The following is a 26,756-nucleotide window of genomic DNA, read 5'->3' as shown; positions in this document are numbered from 1 at the left end:
TTACAGGACAGAGGATTTTATATAGATACGCCAAAAGTTTTGAACTTATATTTATTCTTCAACATCAGATAAAGGAAAAAAGATTCACAGGCTCCACATATGTAGAAAAATAGGAAAGGTATTTAAGTTCTTCACACCTTTAAATATTTTCTGCTATATGAAGGAGTATGAAAAGATCCAAAGCTATCTTTATATGCCCTAATGTTTTGGATTTTTTAACTTCAGAAATTAACAGTAAGTCATAAAATAATCCTCCATAACCCTACTTCCATTATCTGAGTAAATTTATTTTTGTTCAGAACAAATTGTTTTCATCTGTGGCAGATGGTCTTTTGTTTTCCACTCACTGTTATTTGGATGAAGGCAGTACACTGTCTACATCTCTAATAAGGCATATGAACTTTAGAACTTCTGAAAACTTGAGGCCAGTGGCTTAGTTGGATATCAAACTGTGGACTGGAATTTATCAGAGAAGTCCTGAACAGCTGAAGTACTCTACTATCCTACTCCATCCACCCATACCTAACTTCAAATACACCATGAAACTCTTCTCATTGCATCTTGAGATTGAAATATGGGAGAAGTGGATCGCAGAATGCAAGGTTATGCCTTATAAAGAATGGATCTCAAACGGAAGAATAGATAGAGAATTATAAAATTAGAAGTGGGAGCATTTTAGAAGTGGGAACATTAAACACGTTACTTCAAATTAATTCTATGCATATCTGAACTGTGAAGATCACAGCTGGGCAATTGTATAAATAAAGAAAAAGCTTAGACCAACTAAAAGTAGATAGATATATTCAGCAGTGTTATTAAATACAGGAGTTAAGGTCTCACCTCAGCGCCTTTATAGCTGGTATCATTCTACACTGGTCCTGGTTTTTTATTATTCAAATCAAATGCTACTGACAGCTGTCAGGACAGGGTGTGTTGCTGGACAGACCTTGGGCCTGAGTTAGTATGGCAGTTCCTGAGATCTTAACATTTCTTTTAAGAATATTAAAATATTAAAACCATCATTGGGCATTGGATTTTTATAGCTGTTTTGGAACTCTTGGACGGATTTTTAAATTTTGTTTTGATGAACATATATTTTTTAAGAAAGCACTCTTACACCCATAATTATATTTGTTATTATTGACATTTTTATTTAGAAATGTTTCTAGTTTTGGTTTGTTGGTGTATTTGTTTTCACTTTTCTGATAAAGGCTTTTTGACTCTGGTATATTAGGATTTGATCTAGCCTGTAGGGCTTACTAGTGACCAGTTTGCTCATGGGCTTTTCAGAATGAAGTTGTGAGCTGGACAAATTACTCTGCTCACAACAGTCTGCTTCTAACGTGTACGATTTTGGGGGGATTTCCCCAAAAGTGTTTAAACAGCTTCTACAACTCACCCCTCTCGGCTGCTTCAAGGGAGAAATTGGATGTCCTGTTCATTTTGAGTCTGCTGTGCTATGTGTGCACAGTACCTGTATGATGTGAGCAGAGGAGTTTTCGTGTTCAGTCCTCTGCACTCGTTACAAGTTGTATGGGCTACTCAGATGTAAGTATTGGACCACAAAGATTACATTTTTATCTTAGCTGTTATGAAATATTTTTATGTATTGGGGACTGAGATAAAGTTAAAACATTATCGTCTAGGATATCTCATATCAAATGTTACCAATAGGTCCCTTACATACAAAAATACAAGATATTTAAGAATGATGTGATCTTTCATTTTAGTCCCTGGTGTGAGAAAAAAATAAACAAAAAACCCACCAAAACTTATAAAAATAGTAATGTGCCAAAATATTGGAAGGACCTTTAAAATATCTAAATGGTTGCATCCCAAAATATCACATTTCTGTTCTGTTAGGTAGGGATGTCTGGTTGCCATCCATCTGTCTCTCTCTCCCCCCATCTATATACATATATATGTGTGTGAATATATAAATGTATGTGGTTATATATATGATTGTGTATATCTTACTTTTTGGAGTTTTTCCATACATTTTTTAATGAAAAAAACATGCACAGAAAAAAGAACGTGTTGGAAACTTGTGTATGTGATCAGTGTTCACATTTTGCATGCTTCAGGCAAATTACAGTGATACAGTACAAACAGAACACAATGTAATTGCTTTCCAGCTCAAAAATAATTCATCTAGTGTTTTAGAGGATATTATTTTTCTCAAAGCACTGGAAGAGAACAGAAAAAAATTTAATTAAAATTCCTTTCTACATCTCAAATTCTTCCTGTAGCAAATATTGTTGAACTTTTTTTCTTCTCCTTCCAAGAAGAAAAAACAAGCGTAAATACTCTTTGTTTCTTTAAGGTACTTCAGTACATAAATAGAGACTTTTATTTTTCTTTTATATGAGACTCATGCTATGCACATACTCGGATATGCATTAGCAAGTTGATAGTTTCTATCTTGTTAGCTTCATCCTAATGATCCCTGCACTCAGTTGAGCAAAGAATTTCTCTTTTGTGATGGTTCTGGTGCTGCAAGAAAAACCCTAACGAGACTTGAGGAAAAAATTACTACAGTTATCCTCAGGCCCACCATGCAGCATTTATAGCAGAGACCATGTAAAATGCAGTATTTCATTCTGCTTGATAAAATAGTTGTGAACAATGCAATTTAGGGCTTTTATGTATTTCCTTATTGCTTGTTGTTATTCAATATAAAATGAAATAATAAGGGATGTATTTACCAGTTTAAACACTGTCTATTTAGTCTTGGAATATAAATTGATTTCATAATCACTTCAGTGATTTTATTAGTAGTATTTTTTTGATGATCTGTAGTTGATGCCAAAGATTAATTACATATAGGGCAAAACATATACATTGGATGTATGGACATTTTAGGGGATGAAAAATTGCTAACAGTACATTGTAATATCATGTAGATCAAACATTCATACAAATGCCATGTTAAAACACACAAAAAACCCCTCAGAACCCAAACACAGATCAAAACTTGAATGGAAGTTATTTAGCTCAGGACAAAATCATTGACTTTGCAACAGGATGAGGAATGTTAACCTGAAGCAAAGTCTTTAGAAAAAGAGTTAAAAGTCTTAATGGATAACCTGATGTAGCAGGGCAAGAGATTCATGCTACTGTAGAACATATTTAAAGACAAAGAAACAAAACCCTAATTGCACCTACTCTCCAAAACCCAATATCAACAAAAAAACCCTTAAAAAGGAAAATATAAGAACCTTAGCACTCACCCATTCATGTCCCTGCGCCCTCAGTGACGTTGAATTTAATTTGGGGTTGATGTCTCAATGGAAATACTGGGGTGTTTCTTGTATTTTTATTCCCAAAGGAATAACAATTAAACAAGAAGAACTTTAAGGTTCAACTGTCTACAAATGCAGTGGTTTGAAAATGAGTTTTAAAATAAAATGCTTAAGGAGCTCAATGTATTTTTCATAATAAGGGAGGCAGTTATTTCTTCTAGAGACGTACTGTCTCACTTATTGAAGGCTATGAGATAGCTCACCATGTTATCAAAAAGGTGAATCCATTGGAGATATTTATGCAGCTCTGCTGTGTTCTTTTGGCAAGGAAAACATATAGCTCTGTACATGCAGTACCTATGCAATCTCTGAAAAATCTTAGTTTTTAGCCCGGGATTTAGCAATTTGAATTCCCTGAGCTCTCAGTTCTATGTTGAAATACTTTCTTGTGAAAACCTTTATTGTCTTTGATTGGTTTTTATTGCCTCAATTGTCTCATAACTATGACCAGATTAAAAGAACAAACAAGCAAACAACCGAAGCAACCTTCACAAACCCCCCCCACCCTGTGTGGCATCAGTCTGAGAAAATTTTGTTCTCTGCCTTCAGATAAAAAGGAATACACTTTTCCAAACTCAACGGCTGGTGCCACTTTTAAGCTGAAATCATAGCTCTGAACTCCTTACAGTGTTCTTGTCTGTTAAATGACATAATATTAGGGTCTGCTTTGTGTAACTTGACTGTGTAAAATGCCTAATACAGAAAAATCAGGCCTGTTACATAAAGTGAATATATAGACATCGTGTTGCAATGACTGTACTACTAAAGTCTCACACTACTCTTTCTACATCTAGCTAAATCTCTGAAATAACATTCTTGACAGGAAAAGGTAGTTCATGATCAACCTATTTACTGATATGTTTATTTCCATGAAACCAGCTGAGTTACATTATGCAGTGCAACCACAGGGTTTTGGTAGGATTCTTGGGAACGTTTATTCACCCCGATCTAGAGTCAATTCACATATTTTTACTCTAGTTATTTCTAACCAGAAAATAAAAGGGCATTTGAAAGTTAATTTAAAAAAAATATCATCTAAACTTGCAGAAGTATAATGTAATACTATAAATTATACATAAATATAAAATAAAAAAGTAATAATTTTCCCAGCCTTTGCATAAATTTAGGGTTCTTCCCTGACTCGCCTTCCCACCTCCCCAGTTTCTAGTTTTAAAAATGTTATTCTAGATTATAAGCTAAATATTAATGTCTAGAAAGAAATTTTTGCCTGATTATATTTGTGCTTATTTAAAGAGGGGAGCATCATCTAGAATTATTTAAACTTTAACAAGACACCTGGCTTAATGTGCAAGCCAGACTGATTTTCATTTTTTATAGTTTCCGTCATGGTTTAGAATATCAAATACTTTATGAAACCGGTAGTTTCTAATTAAAGCACTGCTATTCCTCTGTCTATGAAGGAAACTTTGATGCTATGTCATCTTGATGAAAAATGCATTTGTGTGTGAGTTTACTATACCTGCAAGTACAGTGTGCTCTTCCCTGCAAAATCTTGTGCCTCAGCTGGCAGTTATTCCTGTCTGCTGCAAAGTGAGCTCCAAAACTAGGACTCCAAAGTCTGCTCATACAAGATGCTTTCTGTGAATTGCAACTATCTGATCTTGTTGCAAAGCACGTTGTATTACCTAGTGAATAGGTGGCTTACTTAAACTGAACAGCACAAAACACTTCTGATAAGTTTGTATAAATTGATGGGTTTAAACTGGAAAAATACCCAACTGGAAGATTTGTGACACTTCTGTATTTCAAAGGATACACATCAAAGGACGCTTTGCATCCTTATTTTGCATTTTAATAGTTGAGTTAGCTTTGCCTTATAAATAATTAATACTACTAAGAATTTAACATCTGAAATGATAAATAGCACTTGGCAGCAATAATGTATTGTTTTATGCTAACAGGGCATAATTCTACCAGCCAGATTTCAAAAAGGCATAGTAGAATAAATTGTATCACCACTTGATTTATTATTATAGAAAAATGGAAAGATCAAACTCCTGGGTCTTGTCACATGGGTACTTCAGTGCTGTCAACCTTTTAAAAGGTACATGCTATGTTGAATCTCTCTTGTGTATGTGAGGCTTTCCACCCTCCAAGCCTTTTCCAGGGACACCAGTGAACTGTCTTGCCTTGCATTCTGGCAGTGACGGGTACAGATTGCAGAAAATATTTCAGAAAGTCTCTAAGTGCATGTTTGGTTACTGAAATCCTAACAGGATGGCTTTCTTTACAGCTTCAAATTTCTATTACTTAATCCTGGGCTTATATTTTGAATCACAGGGATTTAGTGCTGAATTCTGGCATGAAGTTCTACAAATTAGTTACACACCTAGTCTCTTATATTTTTTCCCCAAGTTTTAATTTACTTTTGTTTCTCTCTTTCATTTTCATATGACAGCTCTCTGTGGCACTCACTTTTTCTCTGCTCTGCCTCTTGCTGTGTTTTTAGTTTTCTGCTGTGTACCACCTTCATGCTACCTCTAAATTAAATAATTTCCTTTTTACTTTGTTTTTTATGTGCAAAGCTTTAATTTCTTTAGTCACATTTTTGTTCCATTTCTACATTGCTTAATCCTCCAGGAAGCAGCATTTTTCAAAATCACGTACTTCTTTCACAGCAGTAAATCTTTAGATATTCTTCCAATTAATTATTTTTCCCACAAATATCCATGGGAATATTAGTAGACAGAACCTCTGGAAGTCCTCTGTCCCAGCCTCCTGTGTCAAGTGCCATAAACACCAGAGAAAGTTCAGCTGGTGTCCCGAAAACTTCCAAGTATGGAGTGTTTCTCAACATTGTGCTCACACACTGTCCTCCTCTCCCAGAAAAATGGATTTCCCTAATGTTCAGCCTCATACTAGCAGTGTGCAATTTGTGATGATGTACCTTTGTTATATTTTCACAGCTGAGGCTCTACATATTTGTAACTGCTCCCCATGTAGTTAATTTTTTTCTTCTACCTCTCCCATCCACATCCTCACCAGACTAAACAGCTCCAGCTCCCCTAGCATCATGCTGTAAGTCATGTTCTCTGGGATCCTGACCATCCTAGTAGCCCTGCACAGAACTTTGGTTTTAAGTCACTCTTGAGCTGGGGTGGGGCTAATGTAGAACTGGCCATGTATTCCAGATTTTACCTCATCAGGACCAAGTAGAGGGAGATAGAATTTTCCTTTGGTCTTATATTTAACTTGGCCGTAAGCCAATGTGTTGTAAGCCTTGAATGTATTTCAGCAGGATTGGTACTCAGATAATTGTTTACCAGCCTGTTTGCATTAATGCCATTATTTCTCCCTTGTGTGTCCTGGTAGTAAATGTTAGATTTTTGTTACCCTTCTCTGGAGCTCTGCTATTCAGCTTTATCAGCTTCTCACCTACAGAAATCATCTGTGGATTTCTTGTGGGGGGAGGGGGTATGTTATATATCCTCATCCAAGTCTTAAACAAAATTTTAAAGTGTAGGACTAGTTAGGACTAGTTATAGAGTACTTTATGTCGGAAGGGATCTTTAAAAATTATTCAGTTCAACTTCACTTCAATGAGCAGGGACATATTCATCTAGGCAAGGTGCAAAGACCCATCATGCCTGACCTCCTTGAATATTTTCAGGGATAGGACATTCACCACCTCTCTGGGCAACAAGACTTTTCAAATATCATGGAGAGTGGCTTGGCAACTACATTAGCCAATTCCTTCAAGACTCACGTCATCATCATGTCATGAGGTCCCATAGACTTAATTGTGTTCACAACTGTGTTCACATGGTCAGAAAATGGACATTTTCCTACTTCAGTCCTCATCCTACTGTCCACTGGAGAGATGAGGGAAGAGAAGGTGCCATTGAAGACTGGAGAAGAAAAAATTGTAGAGTGTGTCAGCTTTCTCCTCACCCATTGTTACTGGATTATCATTCTTGCTTATCATGGGGACATGCCCTCTTTGACCTTCCTTTTCTGGCTGACATACCTGTAGAAGCCCTAATTCTTCACATCCCTTACCCAGTTAAACTCCAGCACCACCTTGGCCCTCCCAACCACATTCCTACATGGCCAGTCAGTATTCTTCTACTCTTCCTAGGATATCTGTCCCTACTTCTACTGCCTGCATTTACTTCTTGTCCATTATTTTGATCACCAGGTCTCAACTATGCTGGGCTCTTTCCTTCCTTTTTTATCCAACTAGTGGCTTGTTCTTGGAAACAATTCTCAGTTCCTCAGATTCCACAGAAGAACATGACTGACTGTGTAAAAAACCTTCTCTAAAATTGTCGTTGTCTGCATATATATATAAATTTCCATACAAAAATCTCTTGCTGACTAGGCAGAGTGTATGCAGGCTGTTGAATTTACTGAGCCATTTCTTCAAGCATATATGACTCAGAAATGTCATTAGTCAGGCTGGAATTATTGTCTGCATAAAGTGACTGAAGTGTTTTGAAAATTGAATATAGCTCAGTGTTCATGTTAATTGTTACGGAATGCTCTGTATGTTGTATAATTGTTCTAGAATGGTCTATATTTTAGGCTGCTATTAGGCATCAATCAAAAATAATCTACCTTTAACAAAATTTTCAAAACATGCAATAATATTGAAGAAAATGTTATGATAGAGTTCACAGAGCAACTACTGTGGAATGCATAGAGGTTGTTAATTACTGTATTTGAAAGGAACACAATCTAGTACACATAAAAATAAAGGCAATTTCACACAAAAAGCCCGAAAACAAACCAGCCAAACAAGAAACCAACAACAAACAAGAAAAAAATACCAAAAAAACCCCCAAAACAACACAAAAGGCCTAAAATAGAGCCAAAGCCAACCCACTGAGAGCTTTTTTGAACCCAGCAAGTTTAGTTGATCCCAAGGCCATTGCTAAATAGGAAAGAGGAATGAAAAGCAGGTCAACTATACAGTAACAAGTAGCAAGTAACAAGCAATGGTTTTCCTAAGATCCAGGTCAATGGGAAGAGAGTTACAAGGATGAAACAACAGGGTTAAAGGGGCATGGAGTAGCAGCAGAAAGTCATAAAGATAAATGAGGTAAATATGGACGAGAAATGGACAATTAACACATCAAAACCCACAATTTTTGCTAGTTTTTAGAAACTAAGGATTTATGAGGGGTTTTTTGTGTGTTTGTTTTATTTTATATCAGCCATTTCATAATCACACTTATAGGGCAATGGAGAAATATTGTGTTTCAATTGGTGAAACAATATCATTGCTACATAACATTAAACGTTTGTATATAAGTAAAATAGATATTACTCACTTTGGATATTGACAGAGGTCTGGGAAAAACTCCTTTGAATCCCATTGTTCTAAGTATCTTTAAAAATACTGACCTTTTTTCCTCCCTGAATAGTTTTATCTGAATAATTTTCACTCAAATTAATTTTTGTAACTCCTGAAGAAAATAGCTTAAGGACTTCCATTTCAAAAATATTTTTACCATTCAAAAAAAATTGTTTCCAACTCCTTTTCTTTGTGCATTTTAATTGCAGGTGTGCAGGGGAATGTAATGTGCTTTTTCTGCTTTGCAACTATAATTTAGTTTAATAAACTTGTATCAGAATGACAGTTGTGTTGTGGATTTTTAAAAATTTTTGTAGGTAAATTGATACTGATATGATACTCGCTCTGTTTTTGCAATCTTTATTTTATTTTCTGGAAAAAATACTTTGAGAAAAGGGGATTTTGAGGGAGTCCTTACAGACTTGACATAAGCAAATATTATTTCTGTAGTTTACTGTTCTCCTTTTATTCCCAGAAAGGAAGGAAGAGGGGAACTAGTTTAAGTTTTCTTTTCTTATTTCTTTTCTTTTTTTTCCTACGTGTCCTCAGTTTTATGTATAGTAATATTGAAAAGCTTGTCAGATTAATAATTTTTAAATCTAGGCCTTCACCCCTTCTCAGTTCTTCTAGTTAATCATTAGCATGTACTGTCATTAAAAAGCCATTAATTTTGACGTATACTAATGTCAATACAAGATCAAATTAACCTAATGAAACAACATATAATCTATTCCAGACCTCTGTTATATTTAGCCTGTGCCAAAGGGAGCAACAAAACAGATGGACCTGCCAACAATTTTTCATTATTTAAAACTGAAATTTGTATGATGTACATATGTAGAAGAAAAAAATAGACATATAAAGTGTACCTATTAGTATTGTTTTATTACTCTTGATTCAATCTAATTTCTTACCCATTTAAATTTAGACTCTAATCTCAGAATGGTACTGCATGTATTTTATCTCAGAATCTGTAGAGATAAGATAGCAGATTTTTTTTGAGAAATATGCTAAAATAGTACATATAAGAGCATTTAGGACTCTAGTGTCATGTTGCTTGTTTTAATGTAGTCCTTTGTTTATTCCGTGTTCATTTTTGTTTTGCTGGTTAGTTTGGAGTCTTTTTCATCCTTCTAATATCATTCAGTGGCAGCTTTAATTCATCATGCTATTGTTAAAAACATTCTTGAAATATACTGTGTAGTCTTAGATATCAAGAAATCTTGTTTGTAATGTAGGATACTTGAGCCAATGCAATCTGTCTTCCTAGAGTGCTATATAATAGTTCAGATACTTAGCATTATGTGACCATGTCTATCAGTGGCATACTTATGAAATAGCAATGAAATAGCAATTAAAATCTGAAAATGCATTCTGGAAAAGGTTCTTTTCTGAAAATGTCTAAGTTCTTGATATAATTGAGTTCGATAAGCTCTTTATGGTGTTGACAACCAGGAGCTTGGAGACAGAATACTTTGATTGTGGGAACTGAGGTCAACCACACTTTTTCCTTCTACTTTTTCCATTATTATGTAAATTGTTTATGATGAAGATAGGGACTAACATAGCTCTGAATGTTTGCAAACTTTGGATATATAAAGCCAAAAAATGTAGAGTTAGGATGCCTTTCAGTCTGCATATAGTATTTGTTAGGCCTCTTAAGTTTAGCTTCTTGGACATTTTGTAGAAAAGGGTGCATGATGCATGGAAGGTGGTACCAATCTAAATTATGACTTTCCATCATGATATCAAAAGTCAGTACCTGTCTGAGAGAAAAACTTCAAATCTCTGTGTAACCTCAAAGTAAGGATAAATAAAATTTAATTGCTGAAGGAATCAACTCAGGTTGCTTATGGTCTCCATTTCTGTGTGACTGTTATGATAACTCTTGGGTTTCTGTTACAAGAATTTGAAATAAACATGTTTGACCAGGTTGTCATAATAGGGTTGATTTTCATCAGGGAGAAAAAACAAAAAGGCAAAGCACTAGATCTCATCCTTTGTCACATTTATATTATTTTAAAAAACTTTAAGATATTAAAATTCAGATGCTGAAAATTACATTGCATATATTTGCTGAAATACTGACAAGAAATGGGCAGCAGAAATCTCAGTGCTGTCACCTGACCTGTGATTTCCCATGCAGCAGGCACTAGGAACCTCTTCATTTCACTATATGAGGTTCATGTTAGTTCAGCACATTCCAGGTTTGAGCCCTGACAATAGGTTCTGTTCTCTTTCTCTTTTTGTAATGCAAAAAAAGAAAAAAACTTAAGATAAAATCCTTAGCTTTATAATTTGAGTAAAGTGCATCCAAAGGAACTGTTTTGGGTTGGTTTTTTTTTTTTTTTTTTGTTTTGTTTTTTTTTTCTGTAAGGTAGATCAGGCACTGAAAGAGATTGCCCAAGGAGGTAGTGAAGTCACAGTCCTTGGAAGCTGTCTGAGTTCAAAGTGGACAATGTCCTGAGCAAGCTGCTGTAGCTGCTGTGAACACATGGTAGGCAGGATGAGTCAAACACCAGAGGTGCAGTCCAATTGCAGTAATTCTGTGTTTCTATTGCCGTTTTACATGACTGAAGGAATTAATGCACTACTACTGATACTGTATGAAGATATTTCCTGTAATCCAAGGCACATTTCTAAATTTCTGTGGTTTTTAGACCTGATTTTCAGGTATGTTCTCAGGCGAGACAAGTTGAAAGGTTTACATACTAGGCAGATCAAATATTATATATATTGTCTTTGAAAGCTTGATACCCTTTTATCTGTTTGAGTAATTCTTGCTTTATTATTTGACAGCTGCACTTAGGTCTATGGCATATGGATATCTTTATTTTGCAGTGTGCACAGTGGTACACTACCCACAACTGGATTTGTGTTTTCTGGAATTTCATTTCAGTTTTCTGTTAAAAGAGCATAATCAAACAGATTGCTCTCAGTCTATAGTCAGCCCAATTTTCAGGGCCTTTCTTCTTTTGTTTTCCATTTTGTATGTAAAAAGGGACCCTGCTCACCCTTCTTCTGTGAGTATTTTGGAATATAAGTATGTGAATAATTTACTGCATTACAGGACAACTTATGTAGGTATTCTCGAAACTGCCTTACTGTCTGCACAGTAAGAAATTGTTTGTTCCATTTTTCTACTACTTCTTCCACAAAAAGCACCCTACACATATAGATTACGTCAGTTATTTAGACAAGAAAAAGGTACTTTGTTTTCTTGCAGTACAATAAAACTGTCAGTTATTGGTGATCACTACAGTAATTTTATCATAATCCTGAAAGTCAAAGCAAATATAGATCTTAAATCAACTAAGTGTGCATACATTTTGCTGAATAATGAAGTCAGCAGTAAGTGCTGAAACTTAGGTGTTAAATATGTTTCTGTTTGCATTCAAGGGCAATATTAGAACAAATTATGTTGACTATAACAACTAAAAAGGCAATCAGTGAAAATTCAGATATGCTTTAATATTCATCTTTTATAATTCTTTTTTGTTTGTTTGTTTTGTATTTTTTAATATTAAAATATTTGGAAAAATATGCAGATATGCTGCATTTGGATATCTGCAAGATGTATGGAAACAACATTCTTATATCCATTTGTCTGTGGATGGACTCAGTAAAGTACTGTAGATACAGTAAGAATGGTAAAAATATGTTCTGCAAAAGTTAATAAAGTATAAATTTTAATTTATTCTACCATTTTTGATTTTTCTTTAATTGTGCAGCTTAGATATGTGCAGTTTTATTGAGTGGGCTTAAAAGAGATTTAAATGCATTTTATCCATGGATTTCCTCAAAGAAGGTATGGTATCCTATAAAGATACATACCATATGTAATAGTTTCTGCATGGAAGTTTGAAAACAATTATAGAAAGAATGTCAGGAAAAGGTTTTCAAAAGTCAACTGCTCCACCTTTTGCTGCAACATAGTTTAAACTGTGCATCATTCCTGATAAAAGGAACGTCAAAAAAGTTATATAAAATCTTTTCGAATGGATATTGCACAGCGTTGCAAGATCTTTCTGGTTTAGTTTCTATATTCTACTGACACCCACTTGATTTCAGTTCCTTCATTCTAACCTCATTGTTTATTGTTTTATTATTAGTAGAAATCAATCATGTGTTTTCATATTTTATTATTGTGTGCTTACTTTCTCTTCACCAGTTTGAACCATGTCATCAATTTTAGCCCTTCTTTGTATGTCTCTCTTACTTTCCTCCCTCACACCCCTTATTATTTAATGTTTATTTGCATTGTCCCTTGTGTCATCCTTATCCTGCTTTGGTTTTTCATTGCTTTTGCATCTCATAGATCTAATGGGTATCTTCCAGCTTCCTACAAATAGCTTGTTTGGTTATCTCTTCTGGTAGAGTTCATGATATTTTTCAAAGGATTCAAGGTAAGTTGATCTTTACTGCCACTCTTTTGCCTTTTAAAAGATAAATGCCAGTTTTGCCTTCTAGTTTTCACTTGTACAGTTTGCTCTCATCCATTCTTTATGAGTTCTCACAACTTTGTACACATACGAATAGATCAATAGAAAAAACAGTTTGTACTGAGGACCCAAAAGCTAGACTATAGGTATGCATATTTATTTGCTTTCTGATTACTCTGGTGCCCTGGAAAAAAAATATCCCTGTTGTACATGTTGCTCAAAGACAGCCAAAGGAAAGCTATTTTACAGACTGTTGCTTTCAGCTGTCCAGGCTTCCTGCTGTTGCTTCAGCAAGTGCCAGAGCATACTTTCATCTGTTTAGTGGAGGTGACAGGAGCACATTGGTCTTCTCATGCCCCTTTACATCAAAGCAAGTCTTATATTAATTGCTGTTCACTTAAATGCAACCCATAGTGCCTATTGCTTCTTGACTTTTTCTTTGGGTATTGGCTACAATGGAAGAGATGTTATCTTAAGTCTTGTGGTGGAGGCAAATGATCAAGTAGACACCATGAAATTATGACTTTCAATGTCTCAGCTGTTCCTTTGTATGAGAAAAAGGTAGGATAAATGAGCAAGGATGTGCAGTTTTGCAGTTGGACAGAGAGAAGTTCAAAATCTTGGGGACAACTGGCAGTAGATGCAGAACTTATGGACACAAAGTGACATAGCTGAGACCCTTGACCATGAACTGGTACTTTAACTGCAATGCACTGAATCTTCTGTGAGACAAAAAAGTTGATGGAAAAGGGAAATCATTGTTAATTTAGGGGAAAAAATAAAAAGATAATAAAAAAAAAGGCAGGCAGATGAGACAAATCAGAAAAATGCTGAAGAGGGATACAGCAGCTGAAGAAAGAAGAAAATATATTCAACCATGGGAGGTCTTGATATAATATAAAAGAATACCTTTAGCTTGAGGGCATCTGTGTGAACTGGTTACTGGCCTTGAGACCTTTAGCCTTTTGTGTGGTACAAGACGCAGAAGGACACAGGAGGGCTCTGTGATTTGAGAGCATTCTGTTGGTGCATGTGCACTTGGTACTTGCTGTGGGACTTGCTTGTGCTGCAGATCACACATTGATTCAGACCTTTCTGTTCCTTTTAGAGACTGTTGCTGCACTTTGAACAGATCTTCTGATTTAATTTCATCCAAAAGGAATCCCCTTCACATGCAGAAAAACTGCCCCACAATGTGAGCCAACATGGAGTAAGTGGGGAAATGAGGGATTACTGCACTCTACTGCTCTGAGCTATGTCACTGTTGTAGACACCTTTTAGCTAATATTTTATCATTTGCTGATTTTGTATACCTCAACATGAAGGTCATTTCACTCAGTGGGCTTGAAAATACCCAGGTTATACAACTATTCAACTATTCATAAATGCGTAAATCCTTTCCTTGCAGGATCTTAATCCTTTATCACTGGTGCACCAATTAAAACAGAAAACCTATTTATTTTGACCTTTCAACTAAAGAAGAAATTTAGAAAGCAGGAAAAAATGCATAAGAAATGCCAATATTCTTCAGTATCTATCAGAAGCCTTTCTTCTCCTTTGGGTAAATTAGTTTGTTAAAGAGCTACCACTTCACTCTAATTTCTTTTTTACCTTCGGCAAGTCTCCCAGGAAATTTTAACTAAGCGTTCTTTCACTGAAGTTTGCCTTCTTGAAAAGCACTGCTTTTACTTTGAATTATTTTCTTTCTAATCTAACTTTCATGAATTATGTCCTTTTGTGACTAATCTGAACTACATTACCACTTAATCTTCCCATTCACTCTTTATTCTTTTTCAATTGGAGCCAAATGGGAAGCAGTGGCTATCCACCCTTATTACTTTCCACGAAAGCATTTCAGGAGCTTCCTCTTCATCCTGTATCCTGTTGTATTCATAAAAGATGTTAGCCAGTCACCTGTATTATCATTGAGGTCTGTGCTTTGGTTCACTCTTCACAAATACATTATCTAATTATTTATCTAACCAGAAGATCCTTCTGGTCATTGAGGGAAATCCCAAAGTGGTAATGTTGTTTGGGGTTTGTTTTGTTTTTCTTCTTTAAGTTTTTACATGTTCTTTGCAGTGACTTAGTTGTTCTTTCTCCTTTTTGGTCTGAACCTCAAAACAAGTGGATTCCTCCATGCTCCCTTACTCTTCTTCCTCAACAAGATGTAATATGTGAATTTGAATTCTTCAACCTCCTTCTCTTCTTAGATTGCTATTACTATCATTACATATCAGCTGTATGAGGTAATAATCAGGTGGCTGGTGAATCTCAAATCCAGTCTAACTCATGATTCTTGGTGTAGTGACCTGTAACTTCTGTTCCACTAGCACTGAGATGGGTTCTACATTTGCTCTTGGGTACTGGACCATTTGCTTCCTTAATCAGCTGCTTTGGAGGGTTTCCATTTCAACCTCCATGTCTGGTAGTCCTGCATTCCTTTCCAGCTGGTCAATCACTTTTTCACTTCCTCATGCCTAATGTTATTGATATCTATTTGTATCATATAGGTTTCTCTGTTTCACCACTTTGTTTATAGGTCTTCTACCAGTTTCCTAAAGGATATGTGCAGGGACACTTTCATTCCTAATTTCTGCTTTTGGAAGACATGGGTCTGTGTTCTCTGGTTTCAGCACAGAACTTGAACTGAAGAATTTTCCTCCACGGTTTCTTTGTGACCACAAGAGCAGTTAGCTGCTCTGTGTCCAGCCTGCATCCTCAGAGCTGTAGGCTGAACATGATTTGATGACAAAGGTGATTCCGATGCTGTGCTTTTAAGGGGTTGAATTGTGGTGCTAAACTTTTTTCTAAAGTCCCTTCTCTAATCTGTCTCTAAAGTTTCCCTGTTATGAAAGTCAGCGAGCCATTGAAGTATTGATTCACAAATACCTATCTTGCATTGTGCTTCTGTGATCAGTTTAGACACATCGTAGGAAATTTATGATATCTGAGAACCCACTATCATCCCTCAAAATTATGCAGTACAGTTGTTTTTTTTTCATGTTTTCTTGTGAAATTTTCCCCTTTACAAGATTTCTCCCATTTGCCAACATAACTGATAACTTCTCAATGATTTTTGCCATGCTGAGTTATATGCAAAGAGATTAGGTAGGTCCCTTTTCATTGTTGTTTTAACACTCCTTTAAAAACTGAAGGTTAGTATTTTTACTCCCTTTGCACTGCAGAGAAGGAACTGGAAGCTATAATTTAGGAGATGAATGTTCTATTGAGCAGGCTGTTAGATAAAAGAGGAGCTATTTTCAAGCAACTTTGTGGCATTTCTTACACTTTCATTTTCTTTGCCCTGATAGCACAAGATGGATCTCTGCAGCAAGCTACTTTGCTCTTTGTCCCATTTATTTTATTCAGTGTATCAATGGAGCAAGGTTTTGTTTATTGAAAGATGTGTATAAGTTCTTTTGGAAAGCATGCAGTGTTTGTACTGTAATACTAAATAACTGTCTGAACTTAGATAATATTAAGGCTTCAGAGTTACATAGTCACACTTCTTGAATAGCAAAATTGTTTGATATAACACTTTTTCCTCACATGAAAATAACCATTTTTTCTTTTGACAGTAATAGGTTCCTTAGACTGGACTGCTTTGAAAATTGATTTCTTTAATGTTCTTTAATGCTACAATGTGATCAAGGAAGCGGTGTAATAGGTCCTACTTAATGATATTTGTTTCGTTGTAAGAAAAGCACACTTTGCTAGATACAAGTGCCAGCCCGGGGAGCTACTGAAGAATGTGCTTGGCTGTGAGTGCCTCAGTACCTCTGTTGTATGGGTCATGAGGTTATTGTAAGTTAGGTCTTTATAATGAATACAGAGTCATATTATAGCAAAATATGTAGAAAGATACACGTGCCTTAATATAAAAAAGTAAAAATTAAGAATCAAACTTTTTGGATGCTGAAATCTAAATCAGGGAACTTTATAAATATAGGACTCAGACCTGCAAGTGAGAGTCTGACCCTGTGAAACTTGTCTTAAAATGGCTCTCAGTCTTTTGTGATGGAGCAAAATGGATTATAATATTAAAAAAAATATTTTGGGACAAAGAATGTTGACATTAAGGTTTTAGAGGGCAAATTACTTCATTTGTTTCCAATTATTGTTTTATTATTTGTATTAATGGGATGGTTACTTAGAAAAGAGCAATCATTAGAGTAATGTGGGTCAACTATTATATCAACAGACTAGTCATCACATACTAAGGAGGTAAGAAAAAAACTTGTCCCTTTCATAGACAGGGTAAGTATTCTAATAAGTACATAAAAGAGAAGCTATTGTCTAGCCAGTTTATGGAATCCAATATTTAAATTCATTTGCTCTGATGACAATATCTGATTTTTAGCATATCATCAGTCAGAATCAGAATAATATTGCAGAAATACCAGACATTCCGAAATCAACAAGTGAGATAATTTTTCTCTGCTTAGCCATGGTAGGTGTTCACACGTTTTGCTTGTTCTGGCTTTTTTATTCTATTTAGAGAGGCATAGGTGATAAAGGCAGACTAGGAGCAACGTGAAGCTCTAAGATGCAAAATAACATGCAAAGAAAATGAACTGTGATTATTTAATCTAAGCAATAATGTATCTGAAGGGCAAACAAAAGTAAATGCATTATCGCACTGGAGTTTCAGGCTATGTATGAAGGAAATACTTTTAAAGATAGTAGAGAAAATATAGTAACTTGCCTAAAGATATAGTATCTGCCTTTAAGGGAAAGAACAAGAGAAAACCAAACCATTGTGTCCGTAGTAGTTAAGGTAGAGCTGACTTCATAATAGTGCAAGAGAATAATGTTCTTTACAGAACGTCTCTACTAAGCCCACCGCTCAATTCAAGACATTCTTTATCATTTTTAAATAGGTATAAATGCTGCCAGAATAGTTACTAATGCTTATTTAGCACTTGTTTTTTCTGCTGCCCCACTTAGAGATTAGTGTCACATGAGCTGGAGTCTTGGTTGTGTCAGGCTTGTTGAAAGAGCAAGGTGCAAACATGAAAAGCACAAAGAACAAAATTGCATTAACGCAAGCTATTTCATGCATGTGACTGAGTGAATTGCAAGGCATTGCAACCTAAATAATCTTTTTACTTCTCAAAATCTAGGCAATACTACATTACTTCATGGTAGTTCACTGTAATACACAATAAGGGTAGGTCTTAATATTGTTTGTAGAAATTACTAGAAAAATCTCAGAACTTCTCTGTTTTGTCATATGTGTACACAACAAACCAGTGGGGCTGTAATTTTTTTTCTTTTTCTTATAGGTTAATTTTTTTACAGGTTCATCAACAATGTTGACTGCTACTGTACAGAGCCTACTTCTTTATTGTCCCCTTATATCAGTTTTAACTTTTTCTGTCTGAAGTATGGCAATCACTTACTTGAAAAATAAAAGAATACTGTATGATTAAATTTTAAGCATGACTAAATTATATTCAAGATTTTGTGCTGAAATTACAACCAGGACTCAAATACAGGGAAGTGGATTAAATAAACTGTGAAATTTATGTGGACAAAATAAACACACCCACACTCAGTAGTGCTGGCTCCTGGAGAGCTTGTTTTCATCCGGACCTTGAGGTCCTTTTCCACAGAGTTGCTTTCCAGCAGGTCAGTCCCCAGCCTGTGCTGGTGCAGGGGGTTACTCCTCCCCAGGTGCAGGACCCTGCACTTGCCTTCACTGAAATTCCTCTCTGCCCATCTCTCCAGCCTGCTGAGCCCCTTCTGAAGGGATGCACAGCACTCAGGGGTATTGGCTGCTCCTCCCAGCTTTGTGTCATCAGTGAACTTGCTGCTCTTTCATCCAGGTCATTAATAAGTTAAACAATTCTGGGCCCAGAATTGAGCATTGTGCTGTGAGAGACGGTGTTAAAAGCCTTAAGTTGAGGTTAAACAATATCCACTGCTCTCTCCTCATCCCTCCATGTAGTTGTTTCATCGTAAAAGGCAATCAGGTTGGCCAAGGATGATCTGCCCTAAGTGAACCCATGCTCATCATCACCTTCTTGTCACCCACGTGGATAGAGATGGCCTCCAGAATGAGACATTCCAGAATGAGACATTCCAGAATGAGACATTCCAGACACCTTTCCAGGGACTGAGATAAAGTTGACTGGCCAGTAGTTCTTCAGGTTCCTTCTTCTTGCTCTTTCGAAGGCTGAGGTGAGATTTGCTTTCTTTCAGCTCTTAGGTACCTCTCTTGATTGCCACAGCCTTTCAAAGATGATAGTGAGCAGCCTCACAATGGTGAGGACATCAAAGGAGGTATCTATGTTTGAATGAAAAATAGCAAAACTCCCCTTATAATGGAATAAAATCAACATTTTAAACATGAAATAGGAATTTCATCTTATTGTCATGATAGGTATATATTTTATATTAATAAAGGTAGTTTATAACTGTAGAACCAGGTCATGCTCCACAATTGCAAAAACCATTCTAAAGTAACATATATTCTGGGAATTTTCGTTCCAGTTAGTTTGGAGATTAGTCTGTCTTTTCGTTCATTTCAATATTTTTTCATGTTGTTTTTTTCCTTAGTTTTTTTTTTCTTTAAACATTGCTGCACTGTGCCATAGTAATTTCTTCCCTAGCTTTACACTGACATCTACAAAGTGCCAGCTATTATTGTCAGCAGATGGACAAAGACAGGTGTTTCCATCAATCCAGATTTTTGCCATTCCAGTAGCTTGTTATCACAGCTTGTTGAATAGCTTGTTATCATTTTACCTTTATTTTTTGCTACTGAAATTCAGTTATCTTTCCTAGTAATCCAGAAAAATACTCTCTTGTTATGTTGCTTATACCACTACCCATTTTATTTATACAAGACTTTTGCTGTCTACAGTTTTTCCTTCAATTTTACATCCATAATCACATCCAAGCACCATTTTTCTCCAACTGGAATTATTTTCCAGCTCTGTTTATTAAATCCAGGTTTTTGCATGTGGGAATGCAATACAAACCACTTCCTTTGTCATCTTCCTTCCAGTCTTTTGTGTACATTTTCCATCTTATCAACAACATAGCTGCTAATATAGTTCATCTTCCTAATCATCCCCATTGTTGTTCCTTTATTATTACCTGCTTTTTGCTCCATCTTACCAAGTTCAGTATTCCTTTTCCATCTTCAGTATAATTCACTACTGCTACATTGGTTCAGACATTTCTTCTGATATCATGCCCTTATTTCCACCCCCACCCTCTCTTTGGCACAGCACATTTGTATGCTTAGATGTTTCATCTGTGCTTGTCCATACCAGTGCAGCCACATCATGCAAATTCCATTCCATGCTTAGCTTCTGCTATGATACCTACAAGGTAACAGACATTAAATGCTTGTAAATTTATAGGATAACGGACGTAGGCACTTTGTTTAAACCCTGCTTTTCTATTTTTATAATTTTCCCCTTCCCTCTTTTGTGCAATGATTCCTTCTTCAGAATGTGAGCTTTTGGAGACAGAGTTTGGGCATAAATATATACTCAGAAAACATTCAGGATATCACATCTAACATCAGAATTTTTGAAAACCTTGAATATTATTGATAAGAATGGATTTCCTGACCCACCAATTATTTGGTTGTTCCTGCTGTAAAGTACTGAGACACAAATTTGGTGTATGTTGTTATTATTAAGGAAGTCAGAAAAAATACCATGCAAACTTGAAATACAAAATGCTATTTATTAATGTTTTAGTCAATTCAGAATAATCAACACTTTGGTTCGCTTTTCACTGTGCTACTGCATGTAAGTACATGATCCTAAAGAAAAAACCTGCATTTTAGTTAGCATTGTCCTTTACTGCCTTCTCACTGCACACTTCATAAGATGCATGACAAGTTATTGGAGAATCTACCAGAATTCTGTTCTTGTCCCACATAATGAGAATTTTTCTTCCTGGCCTGGAGAATCACACCTTCCAACTTATTTTCTCCAGACCTAGGAATTTTGAATTCTATGGTCTTACACAGGAATTGCAGATGTTTTCTCCACTTTAATGTCTTTCATATACTAGAGTTATTGATAGATTTGAAGAATTTTGTAACATTAAAGGTGGGGGTTTAATCTCATACAAGGAGGTGTTATTTTATTTAGGTGGATTGAGTTTATAAAATATAATTCCTGACTTCCAAAATGTTATTACTAATTGAAACAATCCACAGTTTGGCTACAATATTTCCCTTTCTGTAGCTTAAAGATCTAAGCCAGCCTAGTGAATCCTGTACTAGGTCTCCAGTTGTTGTCTTCTGTGTCACAGAGGACTGGTTTTATTGTGTAGAAAGCGAAGCTTGTTCTTGCACACTTCTGGTTTGTCAGCAATTTGTGTAGGATTCCTTATTCGCTTTTTTCTTAGAATGCCTTAGCATTTAAACAAGTAATAGAAAAAAATAAAGAAAGAAGGAAATACAAGAGAGAGAGAGAACGATAAAAGAAAGAAAGCACACCACCACATATTTCATTAGATAGCAATATGTGTGGTCCAGGACCAGTAGTAGATTAGATTGTAGATAGGCTACTGCAGATTGTAGTTTTAGCCAAATTCCTGACTTGTTGAGAAGTATTCATAGTTCTACCATATACTTTATATTTGTAGTTATCATAAAACCAGCTGCTGTAATAGTTTATTGGACAGAAATAATACAGGAAGTAATACACCCTTGTAGAATTTTCAGCACATTGTGAAGAAATAACTTAATCTTTTAAAAGTTCATCCTGCCTGTTTAAAGACAGGATCATTGAAGAAAATAAATCTCTGCCTGTTTATAAGCAGGTCCAAGCTTGAAAAAGCTCTGAATGTCAGTGTTGTTTTTTGCCTCCCAGAATATTTTTCTGGGGAGTTCTTTTATGCTGTGATTCAAAGTTACACTCTCATTATCACAGATTTATAGTAAGTATAGTTTAGGAGTTCGTTGACTTTAATGTAGTGTTCAAAGTCAGTAAAATTCTTTCTTAGGTTGCTGCAGTTGTAAAATAAACAACAGCATAAAATAAATGTTTGGTTTACATATTTTAATAGCTTCTTATTTGAATTTCTGGTTTTAATAACAGAAATGTGATGTATTCTAACAATAACATAAAATATTGATAGTGATGTTTGATTTTTTTACCATCTGTATATGACATGTTTATGGATGTAAAGGGGCTGTTTTTCTTAGTGTCTGAGGGAAAAAAACAATGTGAGTGAGGCAGAGTCACTGTTAGTTTGTTTCATATTCTTAAATGAAAAATTTGGAAAGTTGTACATGGTATAATGTACAGAATAATAATAGGGAATTTTATTTATTTATTATTATGGTAAAAGACAATCAGTCACAACCAAGCACAGACTGATGTCCACTCTGTCTTCAAGCAGCGGCTACTTTGAAAGTCAATCCTTTTTCTCTCCAGCCCTCCATGCCTCCAGCCCCCTTCTTCCTCCACCACCACTTTTCCTTGCTGAGCATAATGTTCCAGGTATGGAATATGCCTTTGGCCACCTGGTGTCATTTGGCTTAGCTGTGTTCCCTCTCAACTCCTTGGCCATCCCTACTCTCCTTATTGAGGGCAGAGAGGAGGGAAAAAAATGAGAAAGGCTTGACACTGAGGAAGCACAGGTCAACAATAGCCAAAGCATTGGTGTGTTATGAACTCTGTTTTAGCCAAAACTCCACACTATCATACCAGCTGCCATGATGAAAGAAAACCTCCATGCCATTCACTCCCAGTACTTGAACTTGACACTTAAAATAAATACTGGCATGGTTCATTCAAGTCTATATTTGCACTTGAATAAAATCAAATCACACCAAAAGGATAATCTGAGTTTTATTTCCCTGGAAAACCTACACTTTATGGAGTTTATTTGGAAATAAATAGAAGGACCTTCCTCTGATTAATCTTTTTAATATTAATAACTTTTAAACCAAGTCGTGTTAGTTCTGAAAACCCGTGAATTTTTCTACGTAACAGCGTAGTTCTAACTCAATGAAAAAATAAACTCCTTTTATTTCAATCCCTGTTTAAACTTGATGGGGGTTTATTGATGAAAAAAACATACCAGGAAGTAATTCTTTGAATGGGGTCTTCTTCATTAAGCATGTCATAATAGTACATGTCTGACTATTTTGTGTATTTTACTACTCAGCCTTATTTCACTCTGGTCATTGCACACTTCAGGAAGTTATTGCCTGGAAGATTATTGTGTTTATCAATGAATTGAAGTTGCAGTCATCCCATTCCAGTTTAATAGCACCTTTTGTGACTTAGGCTCCAGAATGCAAAGTCTGTCTTTTTGTGTTGAATCGCTTAATTTTACTGAAGCTCCAGTACTTCTGTCTGTGCAGAGTCTGTCTGCCTTCAATCTGTAGCATTCTGCTAAAAGGATATCTCTCTGCTGAAGGACTAAAGAATGAGTTCTTAGACAGGTCACTCAGAAAAATGAAAGCCCTTATGGACACAACAGGCTCTATCATTACCTTGTTTCTAAGACTCTGACAGTTTAATCTTGCTATACAAATTAACTCCGCGCTGCTGAAAATAAACAGAGAAAATATAAGTATCAAAAAATAATGAACATATTGATTTTGTGCATTAGGTCTCTGTCAGTAACATCAGAACAGTACCACTATCTAAAGTTTCTGCAAGTATTCTGAAAATTAATTAATAGTTGTTATATAACTTCATATATAACTACTAATAGTAGTTATATAACTAATAGTAGTTATATAACTTCAGCAATAAACACTTATGAGAAAAGAAGGCTAGAAGAAAACTGACAGTACTGTCCTCAAAGCAGAGTTTTAACAGAATACAATAAATGGGAAGCAAAGAGAATAATGACATGCAAGCAAAATAGTGAGTAGCTGCTGATTAAGGTTTGTGCCAAACTTGTGTTGAGTAAGCTGAGATTCAGGAGGGTAAATATCACATATAAATATAGAATTTTATCCTAAACATACTTTCAAGACAGAGCAGATGGAAGTTGCTTAGGCAACTTTAATTTTAGCATTTCTAGTTTTCTGAAAGTTTGACTTTACAATTTTGTATATTTTGTGCTTATTTTTCACTTCTTCCTTTTCCCTCCTTCCCTATTTTTATTGTAAATATATTTTATGTGTGTCAGTTAGAAACGTTCCACAGAAGCAGGTAAAACAAAATATTGAGTTTGCCTTTTCAGTTAGGAAACATATTTATATCCAAATCAATAAATCAATGAAATACCTAAGTCTTGTTGAGCATTTATTCAATGACAAAAACTACATGGTTGTTGTTTTTTTGCCGGTTATCCTGTGCTATTAAAATTTTATATGATATAGGACTGATCAAATTGAGACTTAATTTTTATTAATGCAGATTGCACATTCCATAGCAAGCTCTAATTTCTTTATCTTATTTCTTTTAGAAAGGCATCACTGTTTAATTTTGTACTTTTTGTTAGAAAGCCCACAAATACCCCAATTTTTTTCCTATGGGAAAATATTTACATAAACATTACTTGATTTAAGATAAATACTTTAACATATATCATCACTTTCTTAAGAAGCATTGTTTGACAACTCAGCTATAGCAGTCAAGGACTGTTACCCAGCTATTTACCCACTAGGCAGAGGTTACTTGCTTCTTGGCTCAGCCAGCAGGACAAAAGTGCAAGTCCTCATTGTTCCACTAGAGTCAACAATGGATTCAAAATATGCAGTTAGAATTTGATTAAATGTGCTTATTTTGCATTTAAGTGGATCAAGTTAAATTCCACTGGCTGTATAGTGAAGAATTACTTTTCTGTCAGGAATATAGTAACAAGATTCTCAGCATAATAAATGTTGAATTTCTATTGCTGTGCAAAATAATTTTGTCTCTTGACTATCAAGCATGTTTCATTGCTTTTTTTCCCTGTAAGAGTGCAGCTGAAGCCTTATTATACATACTTTTCTATGCCTATATTTTACTGATCATTGAATTATGTGGTTTAATTGTTTTATCCAGATTTTTACAATGACACCTTTCCTATATCTATTCTGATAAATAAACGCAAACTATCAAAATTAGCATTTTTAAAGTTGTTCATCAGCAACATTCTCTTAGTAATCAGCAACATGGTCTTAGTAGTGATGAGCAACCACTAAAATCCATTTTCTTTCTTCTTGCATGACTTTTTGTTATATATTTTAATCACTGGGAAAACCAAAACCACCAGATACAAGATATAACAATTAAGAAATTGCTTTACCAAATCTTACATATATATCGAGAAAATTAGCTAGTTTTTTAATTGAGCAATTGTAAAATTCAGGATCTATTCTCACCCTACACAGGGAATAATGATGATCCACAGTTGTACCCTGGCATTAGGTGCAGCTAAGAAATGAAGTATGCAGGTCACCATCAGGTTGCACAGTTAAATACCTCAGCCCCAGGTGAAGCTCTGGCTATAAATGTGCCATCTACCTCCTGCCCAACATCATGAGGAGAGCTGGGGACAGTGGGACAGCTCATCATTTTTAGGGGTTAAGCCAACTACTGTCTTCTTTTTAGATTGTTTTGGACAAGGTTATTTCCTAAAGTGAATATATATATATATTATTGATTGTAGGATGGAATGGGAAATTTGAGAGTCACTAAAAAAGGAATACGACTTGAAGGAATATCTGAATTTCTACTTCCACTATATGTGAAAGAAATCCATTCCCGAAAGGTAGGTATTTTTCATCTTTATTTCTTAATTTGCAGCTAATATAAATTGATTTCTTCAGTCTCAAACTACAAAGTTTAATTCTTACACCTCCTAGATTAGCAGTCAGTAGAGGTTTGCTTTGAGGTTATCTTAACACAGTGAAAGCTTCCTTCATGTCAAAAAATGACTTTTTTTCCTGAAACCTTGCTTGCTTCTTAAAAGAAATGTTTTATCCTAAAGAAAGGAGATTCAAAGCATGTACATTTTATACTTCAAATTACCTCAGCACTGGGAATGGAACATTTGACTCATTTGATGTAAAGTCCAGAAAAACAAGAGTGGTGATAAGTTCAAAATGCAGTGAAAAAAGGAATGGTTTTGTTCTTTTAATCACTAGATATAATGATTTCTTAAAAAAAAAATTGTTTTGGTTTATTTTGTTCATTAGGTAGAGGAAATCCTGCTATACTCTGTAATGTCTCTAGGATTTAATTTTTCAAAGCAGCCATTTTAAATGCTATTTAAATGTAATTATCATATAGCATCAGGCTATTACAGAGGAAACAAAGAAAAGAAAGAAGTTTTGTACCATGAAATTCAGTGTAGGTAATTTTAACTTTTTTTTATTATTATTCAATTTATGCTGTTTATATTAACATTGTGAATGAATTAAAAAAGATATTGTAATGCTGGAAAAATCGTCTCTTTACCATGCGAATATTCACCTATGATCAGAGTAGAATGTTATGTTGGTTTTCAGTCAGTCATCTGAAAAGAATTTTAATGTGCATCCTGCAACATTTGATAGGAATCACAAGTATGTTGACCCTAAATTCCTTTGTGCAAAATTTTGTCTGTTGAAATCTGTCTTCTATGTATATAAGAAAAGTTTGGGGTACATGCATAAGTGAGGCAACGGTTGCCCATTTCTCTTAATTAGTTCACTCTTGTGTTAATAAATCCTTGAGGCATTCTCTTCTTCTTTTTCTGTAAACCCAAGGTCTTTCAATGTTTAATAGA

At 35.1% G+C, this 26,756-nt stretch overlaps 1 protein-coding gene across 1 annotated transcript in view; it reads left to right on the top strand.

The window, feature by feature from the left end:
* Positions 1 to 26,756, top strand: part of SGCZ (sarcoglycan zeta) — a 176,860-nt gene that overhangs the window by 45,395 nt on the left and 104,709 nt on the right. Inside the window, 1 exon segment of the mRNA XM_062492813.1 lies at positions 25,656 to 25,757. Within this exon segment, the coding sequence (XP_062348797.1) occupies positions 25,656 to 25,757 (102 nt within the window).

This window comes from Cinclus cinclus, chromosome 5 (assembly GCF_963662255.1).
Source record: "Cinclus cinclus chromosome 5, bCinCin1.1, whole genome shotgun sequence".
Classification (NCBI taxonomy): domain Eukaryota; kingdom Metazoa; phylum Chordata; class Aves; order Passeriformes; family Cinclidae; genus Cinclus; species Cinclus cinclus.
The sequence above is the reverse complement of the archived record's forward strand: the minus strand, read 5'-3'. Positions and strand labels throughout refer to the sequence as shown.